The sequence below is a fragment of the Musca autumnalis genome, unplaced genomic scaffold, assembly GCF_047663935.1.
Source record: "Musca autumnalis isolate F117 unplaced genomic scaffold, ASM4766393v1 scaffold_5, whole genome shotgun sequence".
NCBI lineage: Eukaryota > Metazoa > Arthropoda > Insecta > Diptera > Muscidae > Musca > Musca autumnalis.
The window spans coordinates 118,371,784-118,384,912 of record NW_027412088.1 but is presented as its reverse complement, the minus strand read 5'-3'; the positions used below and the strand labels follow the sequence as shown (position 1 = coordinate 118,384,912).

General features: G+C 35.7%; 1 protein-coding gene across 20 annotated transcripts in view; it reads left to right on the top strand.

Annotated features, from left to right (window-relative positions):
* LOC141387016 (uncharacterized) overlaps positions 1–13,129 on the top strand; it is a 190,010-nt gene that overhangs the window by 97,795 nt on the left and 79,086 nt on the right. For all 20 annotated transcript variants that reach the window (XM_073956076.1, XM_073956068.1, XM_073956083.1 and 17 more), the window contains one exon: positions 5,749–6,758. In XM_073956076.1, coding sequence (XP_073812177.1) covers positions 5,749–6,758 — 1,010 coding nt within the window. The remainder of the gene's footprint in view (positions 1–5,748; positions 6,759–13,129) is intronic.

The window sequence follows — 13,129 nt, the reverse complement described above, 5'->3', positions numbered from 1 at the left end:
ACTGAAAATCGGAAGGTACCGTTATATGGAGGCTATACCCAAACGTGGACCCAGGTCCACGATTTTTGGTGGATATGTTTTGTGACCACTAAGAACCCTAAGTACCAAATTACAGCTAATTTAGTAGGAAAATGTGGCTTAAATATCCGAAATACCGAAGATCGGAAGTACCGCTATAAGGGGGCTATACCAAAACATTAGCCGATATTGTTCATATTGATCCAAAAATGATGCTACAGCATCCACTAGTCAAATACAATACGCTAACGTTTAAAAAATTAGCAAAAGATCGAATTGCAGAAGAACGATAGACGACGGCTTATTCAGTCGACGACCAGCAAAAAAACCTTTCATATCGACTAAAAATGAAGGAGCCAGACTGGCATTCGCCAAGACCCATTTGAACTGTTTTCCGATGAATCTATGTTTAATTTAAAGTATTCAGATGGTAAAAGGCTTGGACCAAATGGGCAACCGTTAAATCCTAAATATTGCAAAGACGCTGTAAAACATGGAGGCGGAAGGTTTTTTGCTGGTCGTTGACTGAATAAGCCGGCGTGAATTTTAACTTTTGTTTTTAAATTCTGATCTGCTTATTTTTGTATTTTTCAATTATAAAGATATAAATAAATAAAAAGAAAAATAAAAAATAAATTTATAATTTAGTTTTCATAAAAAAATTATCAACCTTCAAATTACCGAAAATCGCGAGGATCCGTTCTATGGGGGCTATATGAAGTCGTGGACCTATTCGTACAAATTTCTGGGGGAAAGTTTTATACCCCCAAACGAAGACTAAATACCAAATTTCAGCCATTTCGGTGTGATAATGAGGCTAAAACCTTCAAAATACCGAAAATCGGGGGATATCGTCCTATGGGGGCTATATCAAAACGTAGACCTATATAAACATTTTATGGTATAAATGTTTCTTAGCCCCTGGAAACACAAAATATAAAGTTACCACCAATTCTGTGGTTAAATGGAACTAATACATTCAAAATATCTTAAAGTGACGCGTACTATATATGGGGGCTATACCAAAACGCGGACCTATATAAACAAACTTTGGTAGAAATGTGTTTTAGCCTCTGGAAACACAAAGTACCAAATTAAAACCGATTCGGTGGTAAAATGGAACAAATATCTTAAAAATTCCTTAAAACGACGACGCGTCACTTTGTATGGGAGCTATACGAAGCCCGCTTTCAATACCAAAAGTCCTATATAATAGAATTTATCAAAATTTCATCCACCTACTTCAATCCGTTCGGACGCTAGAGTGATTTCCACAGACGGACAGACGGATGGACATGGCAATATCGATGTAGAATTGAACGCTGATCAAAAATATATATAGTTTGTGGGGTCTATAATGATTATTTCGAGTAGTTACAAACGGAATGACAAACTTAATATTCCCCCCATCTTATGGTGGAGGTATAAAAAGAGAGTTGCATCAGGTCAACAAAAAATAACAATAACATCAATTTCCCAAAACGGTATTTCAGGTATTTTGAAGGTTTTGGTAAGATTTTTCATATACAGTTTGTCAAGTAATTGTTTTCACACTAAGAAGACGAACACTTTCCATGCAATAATTGCTGAAAAAATGACAAACAGTTGTGATAAAAATGTCGGGTTTTTTGCATAAAATAGTTAGTAGACTTGTTTAGGACCAGATTGAATGTATAAATAAAAAAATTAAACAACGTATTTCAACAATAATACCAAAAACTAATACCTAACATGTAATACAAGGTGTAAAATAAATGCTTTCAAGACGTAATGGAGGTTCCAAAATACCCTATGTTTTCAGAAAATCTTGACATTTTATGAATTTTATTCTTGAAGACCGTTTTCACGGTAAATCGTTCGTTCTCTATTCGTTGTTCGACCCTCAAATACGAATAAATAACTTGTTTCCCAATACAAAATTCTGAGAACGAGCGCCGATTTTTCTACGTTATTCAAGTAGAAATACTCTCCGAACAACGATAAAATAAGTCCCTTCTCTAAAAAATGAGAGCATTTATTGAAATAAATTAATTATGACAGACAAAATACAAAATTTAAAAATGTAGGGCTTTTTTAGAAAAACTGCAAAACATGAATGAAAAGTAAACGGTTGAACGATTAGTATACATTTAAAGCAAACCCGTTCGTAGGTATTGATATGGTTACGAAGTTTTTCGGCAAATCACACACACGCGACCCGAAAGCAAAGTTAGAGAGCAAATGTTTTGATTTTTTTACTTCAGTCTTGTACTGAATGTCATGCAAGCAGGTTGATGCCGCTTTATTTGTTTTTTTTTTTGGGTACACTGAAAAGATTTTGCAGTTGTACAGCAAATATGTGGAGGGAAGTATTTGAAAATGATTTTTTGTTTTGTATTAATATTTTTAATGACGCAGAATGCCTCGTCTGCAATGCAACAATAAAAATGTATATAAACAAAGGAGAGGATTCGAAATGCGGTATATGTATCTGTTTGCTTTGATGAAAGCACTGATATAAGGGACACAAGTCAAATGCTAATTTATATTAGAACCGTAGACAATTTGTTCAATGCATTTGAAGAAATTTTAAAGTTGAAATCGCTATCATTAATTAACTGTTAGCAATCGCAGTTTTAATAAAAGAAACTGAAGTGGATACTTTTGACTGTGATTCACCGTATATTATTTTTAATTTTAGTCATACAAAGCGAACGCGCCAACAATATATTTTTTCTATTTGAAAATTTTGCCTTTTTAGGCGAAGATCATTTTTAGTATTATTTTTTTTTTTAATTTATTAACCGAGCTTTTTTATGATCTATAATGCAAATGAAAAAGGAAAGCCGACGATTCGAACCCACACACCCACCACTATGTTTGGCTCTGAACGCTAACACGCCGTGACAACTTTTTTCCTGTGTTTTTCATTTCATACTCAATATGAAAATCATCACCCTGTTCTGTTCTGTCAGTGTAATTTTACCCACACATAAACAATTTAAGCGCTCGCTCTTCTTGGTCGGCTATGATTTAAAGCATAGCACATTTTCTATTCTCTTTCATTGCAGTTACATTTTTTGCTCATTGTGATATGTCTATCTCTCTCTCTCTCATTAATTTTGAAAATAGAAACATATAAAAATGTACAGAAAATACCAAAATTTTCAGAATTAATGGAAAATATGAATGAAAAGTGTGCAATTAAATGTAAAATATACATTCGCAGGAAAGGTTATTGTATTTCCTGCTCATTTAATATATGTTACACGTGTTATGTGTTCAAATTCTCGTGAAAACAAAAAGTAAGGAAAAATAAATTATGTTTCTCTCAATTACGAAGGGTGTCGTGGTAACGGGTTAAATCGCGTACGTATTTCGGGAGGCGAACAACGTACTTCAAACGCTCGTGAGAACATAGAATATTCCTACTACTAAGAGGGTTACCATATGGGCGAAGGGGGTAGGAGATCATATTACACGTAAAGAACGTCCTATAGGTCTCAAGCCGGGAATATCTGAAAACTAAGACATTTTATGAGTTTTTAGTTCTCCAGGATGGACTGCCATCAATTACAATAAATATTACCTACAGCAGAGCTCAGGTGGGTTGTCAGATCGACTATAAGAGTACCAGGCCATATTAACAGTAAACGAGACTACCTAGGTCCATAACCAGAGCTTAAAAGTGGTTTATTTAAAAGTGGTTTTATAGAAAATGTGTATAACTATACAACGTTCATGGTATGGGATGGTAAAGCTCTATCTGACCAATTCTCTACACTTGCCGGAGTTAAACAATGCTGCCTGTTATCACCAGAAGACTGCTGCGATGTGTGGAATATGACTGTCAATTTAGACAAGTCAAAGATAATAAAGTTTAGAAAAGGTGGAAAATCGCAAAAAAAAACGAAAAATGGATTTATAAAAATGAACCTATAACCATATCGTCACAGTTTACATACCTGGGAATACTGCTAACTCCAAAACTTACTTTTAAAACCCATATCCAGAAAAGAAACAATGCATCTAAAACAAGTATCAACTCTACGTGGAAAAGTTCTAAGCAAAAGTAGCATATCAATGGCAGCATGTTTATATATATTGCTTTAGTTAATTTGGTTTACATATGCGACTACGAGAGATTTTAGGTGTTTCGGTTGAATTCGCATTTAAACGAATTCATCAGTCACACTTATTCTTGAGCTCGAGTCGTCATAAAATTGGGGAAGGGTTCTTTGTTTCAATACAAAGAACTAAGAGAACTGATGAGTCCAAGTGGCGTTGGACGAAACTAGTCTTCTCTGCCATCACCTAAAGTAATAAATTTTAACTACATCCCACTTTAAACTTGTTGTTTTTAAATTTGAATACAACAAATATGAGATTAAGCTTGACTTACATACAAATAGTAAGTATATCGCTTGAATATTAAAGAAACATTTACTATGAATTTGAAACAATAAATATTTCATGAAACAGTAGAAAATAGCACATTTGGAGACTTATGGCCTGTTTCACTAAGACGATTCGAATTCAAATTCGTTCGAACTACAAGCAACTTCAGTTTTTTGAAAAATATTTTATTCATTTTTGTTTTCGATCAAACAAAAATTGTCTACAATAGCATGAGTTTGGTAGTAATTCGAACGAATTTGAATTCGAATCGTCTTAGAGAAACAGACCATAATATTCCTTAGAAATGCGTAGGGTACAGATTTCGACAATTTTCAGAAACGCTTACTACGACCTATTGGCATTTCGTTTACTCTAAAGTAATACTGTGGCACATTTTTCTAACGGACGCGGAAATAATGCTACAATGTTACCATGGAAGCCAAAAAGCTCAGAGAGGTCATCGAACTGGCTGTTAATAGTTAAAACCAGATGTCTATAACAAAATCAGTATAAACTGGCAATATCTTACATTTGAATTTCTATGTTTTGTACTTTTTGGTCATATTTATGACAGTTTTAGTGAATACCCTTATCCTTTAATTCAATTTCAGTTAAATAAACCAATGTTAGTCCCTGGTGATGAGCCTATGTGGTCCCGTTTACCGTTAATATTAATATTTTAGTCGATCTGGTACCCCCTTGATCCATATGGCAACCGTATAGTAGGGATATTTTATGCCTAATATTGTTGATACTTGTTAGTAGTTAATCCATAAAATGAAATGATTTTTAAGTATTTACCGAAAACATGGGGTATTTTGGAACCTCCATTACATTTTGAAAACATTTATTTGACAGCTTGTATTACATGTTAATTATTAGTTTTGGTTATTATTGTTGAAATACGTGGGTTCATTTTCACATTCACATTCAATACATTCAATCTGGTCTTAAACAATTCTACCAACTATATTTTGCGAAAAACCCGACATTTTTATCACAACTATTTGTCATTTTTCACTAATTAATGCATGAAAAGTGATCGTTTTCTTAGTGTGAAAACAATTACTTGACAAACTGTATTTTTGTATGCATAATAAGTAAATATACTCTGATTTAAAAATATGCACACATATTTTAACAAATAAAGCTAAACTTGAAGGATATTTAATGAAAAATAGTTTTTTCTTTATAAAATGGGAATGTCCGATACAAAATACATAACTTAAAATCTTACATTTGTACTGAAAATGAATGGAGCCATATTAATGCAAATATGTTAGAGATTGAAACTCACCTCAAAGTTGTTAGCTTCTTCTATTTAAATAATAAACTTTATTTTTATTTTTATAGGTCCGGAAGAAAAGATTGCTAAGCAGGTATTAGCTACATATCCATCATTAAGTGATTTAGAAGGCACTGTTCAATCCAAAAAATGTATACATTATGACAAAAATATTAGGAGCATAAATGATAATAATGTGAAGATCCATCGTATAGGATGGAATGATCCGAAAATTCATGATATGTTAAATTATGAATCAAACAAAAATGAAAAACTTTTCCGCAGCACCTCCACACAGGCTGGACCACAACAAACTACACAAAATATAGGTTGGGACGTACCGCCCAAACTTAATATAGACACTGTAGATGGAATTGGACGTCATAATATGGCTTCTAATTTTGAAATTAAAAATACTCCTACAAAGGGCAATGTTGTTCATCCGAAACACGCTAAACAAACCTGTCATAAGCAGAAAAGAATTTGGCCCCAACACATACGCAATTTTTCACCATGGGGTAAGAAAACTGAGATTTCTAAAGAGATCCATAAGAACGCCATAGGCTCAAGTTCCAAAAAGTTTTTGAAATCATCAAAAAGAAAAATATTGCGACTGGTTTCACCCAAGAAAGAAAACAAAGAACGTCAGAATATTGAAATACGCAAAACTCCCTATCGCAATGTTGCTGTACAAACTTTGAATGAAGATTTTCATCGACAGTCGCCACCAGGAAGTTACCATTCCCCCTTACAATCGCAGTCTTTGTCCTGTAGTGCGTCACAAAATATCACAACAAATGAAAATGACTCTGAAAACCCCAATTTTGATTTTTCTCGCCAAGTAAATTCGCCTCCTAAAAAGCCAACACGATCCAGTCAGCGGAAATTATTTTTTCCGTTAGATTGTTCCCCTGCGTGTATAGCAAAAAATGTGACAACTCAGAATGACAAAAAGACGTACAAATCATTCAACGAGGAATTGGACCAAGACGTATCTCTCTCAAAAATGAGTTACATTCTTAGCAATATTCGTGCCAAATTGGAAGCAAGTGATGACCATGCAATTAGAACATTCCAGGTAAGTTCTAATATATTATTAAATGTATGTACTTATTAGGTATGTAATTCGATTGTTCTTAATTGGGATTTCCAAGAACGAAATACAAATAAAACAAGTAAAAAAGTATCAGTCGGATTTGCCGACAGAGATATACCCTCAGCCTATGTGAATTGAAACTTTCATCTACGGAAAGATCGAAAGAATTTAGCCCATTATGGAAGTGGATCTTGTTTTGAGATTCATGTCTTTTCGATAGATATCGCGCCAGTGGATCATCTTATAACTTTTGGACCAGTATCCCAGGAAGCATGAATATGTCCACGAAAAACATAATATTGCTGTAAACAGGACCACATTTTCCAAGGATCTTCAAACAGATCCTAAACTGCACTTAGACACAAATGTCGAACTTTAGTGGGAGAGGTCCCCTAAGGAGAGGACCAATTTGGGTCATTTTAGAAGTTAAACTAAATTTGGAAAAATATTAGGAGATCCAAAGTTTGGATGCCCCGTTCAAAATTGGCTGCCCAGTTCAAGAGATATCGTGTATACTATTTTAGTGACACTTTTTAAATAATGGGTGTTGCCGGATTGTCCATCTTCGAACTGAATATTAGGTTTCATATAATATGACGAAGTTAAAATCGGTTGATCAGTTCGAGAGTTATCATGCTCTCCAGCCACTACATATGGTGCCATCGGGCTGTTTTCTCAACTCTATAAACGAATTAATTTATGCGATAGTGTTTTTTCTATTCTGAGTGATCGACCGCTTATTTACATTAGGTCTGTCTGGTTTCCCTAAAATTTGTAACAAATTGTACCAATTGTTGCTGGAAGTCGTCTGTTAACACAAAAGTCCAGCAAAAGAGCGAATCGGGAGAGACATTTTGACAGTTCTTTTACTGAGAGTTTGCAAATTCTTGCTGGAAAAATTTCTTCTAGGAAGCACTTGCAACTCTTCTTCTTCCTGCAAACAATAAATCCGCTGTTTTTAATTACATATTCGGTGATTTATGTTTGTGCAAATTGAAAACAATTTCATTGTGGAAATAGGTCCCAATTTACATTGGGTGAGTTTACTTGCGGCAATTGTCATTTTGTAGGAGAGAGAGGTGAGGCATATGGTAACCCTTTGCCTCTCAGCACCCTCTCTCACCTACAAACTGACAATTGCCGCAAGTGGGGTATTGTAACTCGCGAACAATTGTACTATACCATTAGTTTTGAAATCATGTCTGTAAAATCAACTGTTTTAACACGATTCACCGATGGATTAAAAAACCAATTTGAATGGAAGCTGCTGTGGTCGTATTAATGTTAAAAGATAGGAAAAATGCGTTGACGGCAGCTAATTTTTTTTAATTAATTTCCAATCACTGGATTTTCAGCACAATGTAGAGCTCCAAGAAAAGGTTAAAGAATACATTTCAAAGATTAAGTTAATGTATAATTTTTTAATATATCCACTACATCAGCCACTAAGGAACACTGACATTTTGAAGGCTGAAAAATTGGGTTTTCCGAATTTTGTCTCTATTTTGGATGTGAAACCGGACCTTTGTTTATCTAAAAGCTTGGCTGACTTCATAAATGCAATATTTACATTACAAAGTAAACATGTATGGCAACACTGAAATTGTCAAAAAAGAGACATGTAATTTTACTGCATTTATGAACGCACACATGATCGATTTGGTGAATTCCTAAACTTAGAGGAATCAAAAAAAAAAAAACATATGATTAGAAAACACTGTAGGAATTTATTTAATAAGGCAATACAATATTAACGGTTTCCAATTATCAGCTGTAGAATCATTTGTTGATATTGGCATTTTGATGGATCAAAAATTTAATTTTAATACAGTAATTTCTATTGTTAATAAAGCTCAGAGAGTCTTAGGGTTTATAAAAAGATGGGCCAAAGAATTTTCATATCCCTTTATAACAAAACCGCTATTTACGTCTCTTGTTAGACCTACATATATTAGAATACGGTTCTATTGTATGGGACCCTCAATACGCAATCTATTCCGATAAAATTGAATGAGTACATAAACAATTTTTGCTTTTTGTATTCACGGTGCTCTTGAATCAAATTTAAATGGAAGGTGCTTACACCTGGGACGTTTTTGCGGATTCTGAAACTACAATGTTCATAGATGAGAAAAATCAAAAAACAAAAAATCGCCGGAGGGCTTTTTAAATAAATCGCGATTCAAGTTGACATTTTTAAGGGTTGTTTAGGTTTTCACGATTTTGCTTAGAAACCGCAAGTCCTATTAAAATGGGACTGAAGAAATTGTTGTAGCTGTGAAAATTCTCTACAGGATTGACGTTTATGATTTGTTCTCAGACTGTACCATTTCTAGAGATAAAGAAGCTCTGAATACATGCTTTTTCGATTATGTTGAATTACCAGCAATATATTTTTTTCCTCTCAGTTCCAGTTTTGATTTTTTTATAAGGCTGGGAGCCTTTTTTTTTGCAATTTTTGTTTTAATAATTTTAACTTACATTGTGAAATATATACATATCTATTTTGTCTTATCTCTTATCTGTAAGTCATTTGGTAATATGAAATAATGTTGTTGTTGTAACAGTTTGGCTGTCTCGTTTTCCCTGAAATTATTCATAAGATGGTAGTATGAATTAAGTTTGTACGTGTGCCGGTACTGTGTGGAGGGTGATTTGTGTGAGGATGGATAGGTTGTTATGTGTGTGGATGTTTGTGAGGGTGAGTTGGGATGTGATTGGGATTGTGCTGACGGGATTAGGCTGGGAGCTGCAGGAAATTATCCACTTCTACTGGCTTTAACTACAGATCTATGGGGCGTAGGTCTGTGGGTTGTGATGGGCATGCAAAAAGATGTTTCGTGTCGTGCGGTCCTTGTCTGCAATGAGGGCAGATATCTTCCACTCCTGGCATGATTCTAGCCTGGTAGGAATTTAGGATGGTTGACCAGCCTGATCTGAGCTGCGCTAAGATGGTTCTGGTTCTCCTGGGCAAGGAACGTTCGACCTCTGTTACCGCTGGTGGTTGACGGTTAAGGACGCGATTTGATTCATATTCGTTTACGGCTTGCTGGACTGCTTGAGTATGAATCTGTTTAAGCGATGCAACTAGTGACAGTCGGTCGATGTCAGGTGGAATGACATCCGATGTCTGGGCTGTACCGCTTAATGTCCTTCCGGATGTGTCAAGGGGGTGAATCCTGAACCACGATGTGGTGGTTGGGATGCGTGGGCTGATGACATGCCAGCAGGAACAGTCGAGAGAGCAACACGTTATGTTGCTTCACTGAAAGTATCCTTGCCTCCTGATGCAGATGATCCTATGTGAATTGAAACTTTCATCTACGGAAAGATCGAAAGAATTTAGCCCATTATGGAAGTGGATCTTGTTTTGAGATTCATGTCTTTTCGATAGATATCGCGCCAGTGGATCATCTTATAACTTTTGGACCAGTATCCCAGGAATATATTAGAATACGGTTCTATTGTATGGGACCCTCAATACGCAATCTATTCCGATAAAATTGAATGAGTACATAAACAATTTTTGCTTTTTGTATTCACGGTGCTCTTGAATCAAATTTAAATGGAAGGTGCTTACACCTGGGACGTTTTTGCGGATTCTGAAACTACAATGTTCATAGATGAGAAAAATCAAAAAACAAAAAATCGCCGGAGGGCTTTTTAAATAAATCGCGATTCAAGTTGACATTTTTAAGGGTTGTTTAGGTTTTCACGATTTTGCTTAGAAACCGCAAGTCCTATTAAAATGGGACTGAAGAAATTGTTGTAGCTGTGAAAATTCTCTACAGGATTGACGTTTATGATTTGTTCTCAGACTGTACCATTTCTAGAGATAAAGAAGCTCTGAATACATGCTTTTTCGATTATGTTGAATTACCAGCAATATATTTTTTTCCTCTCAGTTCCAGTTTTGATTTTTTTATAAGGCTGGGAGCCTTTTTTTTTGCAATTTTTGTTTTAATAATTTTAACTTACATTGTGAAATATATACATATCTATTTTGTCTTATCTCTTATCTGTAAGTCATTTGGTAATATGAAATAATGTTGTTGTTGTAACAGTTTGGCTGTCTCGTTTTCCCTGAAATTATTCATAAGATGGTAGTATGAATTAAGTTTGTACGTGTGCCGGTACTGTGTGGAGGGTGATTTGTGTGAGGATGGATAGGTTGTTATGTGTGTGGATGTTTGTGAGGGTGAGTTGGGATGTGATTGGGATTGTGCTGACGGGATTAGGCTGGGAGCTGCAGGAAATTATCCACTTCTACTGGCTTTAACTACAGATCTATGGGGCGTAGGTCTGTGGGTTGTGATGGGCATGCAAAAAGATGTTTCGTGTCGTGCGGTCCTTGTCTGCAATGAGGGCAGATATCTTCCACTCCTGGCATGATTAGCCTGGTAGGAATTTAGGATGGTTGACCAGCCTGATCTGAGCTGCGCTAAGATGGTTCTGGTTCTCCTGGGCAAGGAACGTTCGACCTCTGTTACCGCTGGTGGTTGACGGTTAAGGACGCGATTTGATTCATATTCGTTTACGGCTTGCTGGACTGCTTGAGTATGAATCTGTTTAAGCGATGCAACTAGTGACAGTCGGTCGATGTCAGGTGGAATGACATCCGATGTCTGGGCTGTACCGCTTAATGTCCTTCCGGATGTGTCAAGGGGGTGAATCCTGAACCACGATGTGGTGGTTGGGATGCGTGGGCTGATGACATGCCAGCAGGAACAGTCGAGAGAGCAACACGTTATGTTGCTTCACTGAAAGTATCCTTGCCTCCTGATGCAGATGATCCTATGTGAATTGAAACTTTCATCTACGGAAAGATCGAAAGAATTTAGCCCATTATGGAAGTGGATCTTGTTTTGAGATTCATGTCTTTTCGATAGATATCGCGCCAGTGGATCATCTTATAACTTTTGGACCAGTATCCCAGGAAGCATGAATATGTCCACGAAAAAACATAATATTGCTGTAAACAGGACCACATTTTCCAAGGATCTTCAAACAGATCCTAAACTGCACTTAGACACAAATGTCGAACTTTAGTGGGGGAGGTCCCCTAAGGAGAGGACCAATTTGGGTCATTTTAGAAGTTAAACTAAATTTGGAAAAATATTAGGAGATCCAAAGTTTGGATGCCCCGTTCAAAATTGGCTGCCCAGTTCAAGAGATATCGTGTATACTATTTTAGTGACACTTTTTAAATAATGGGTGTTGCCGGATTGTCCATCTTCGAACTGAATATTAGGTTTCATATAATATGACGAAGTTAAAATCGGTTGATCAGTTCGAGAGTTATCATGCTCTCCAGCCACTACATATGGTGCCATCGGGCTGTTTTCTCAACTCTATAAACGAATTAATTTATGCGATAGTGTTTTTTCTATTCTGAGTGATCGACCGCTTATTTACATTAGGTCTGTCTGGTTTCCCTAAAATTTGTAACAAATTGTACCAATTGTTGCTGGAAGTCGTCTGTTAACACAAAAGTCCAGCAAAAGAGCGAATCGAGAGAGACATTTTGACAGTTCTTTTACTGAGAGTTTGCAAATTCTTGCTGGACAAATTTCTTCTAGGAAGCACTTGCAACTCTTCTTCTTCCTGCAAACAATAAATCCGCTGTTTTTAATTACATATTCGGTGATTTAAGTTTGTGCAAATTGAAAACAATTTCATTGTGGAAATAGGTCCCAATTTACATTGGGTGAGTTTACTTGCGGCAATTGTCATTTTGTAGGAGAGAGAGGTGAGGCATATGGTAACCCTTTGCCTCTCAGCACCCTCTCTCACCTACAAACTGACAATTGCCGCAAGTAAACTCGCCTAATGTAAATTGGGACTAACCCGCAAGTGGGGTATTGTAACTCGCGAACAATTGTACTATACCATTAGTTTTGAAATCATGTCTGTAAAATCAACTGTTTTAACACGATTCACCGATGGATTAAAAAACCAATTTGAATGGAAGCTGCTGTGGTCGTATTAATGTTAAAAGATAGGAAAAATGCGTTGACGGCAGCTAGTTTTTTTAATTAATTTCCAATCACTGGATTTTCAGCACAATGTAGAGCTCCAAGAAAAGGTTAAAGAATACATTTCAAAGATTAAGTTAATGTATAATTTTTTAATATATCCACTACATCAGCCACTAAGGAACACTGACATTTTGAAGGCTGAAAAATTGGGTTTTCCGAATTTTGTCTCTATTTTGGATGTGAAACCGGACCTTTGTTTATCTAAAAGCTTGGCTGACTTCATAAATGCAATATTTACATTACAAAGTAAACATGTATGGCAACACTGAAATTGTCAAAAAAGAGACATGTAATTTTACTGCATTTATGAACGCA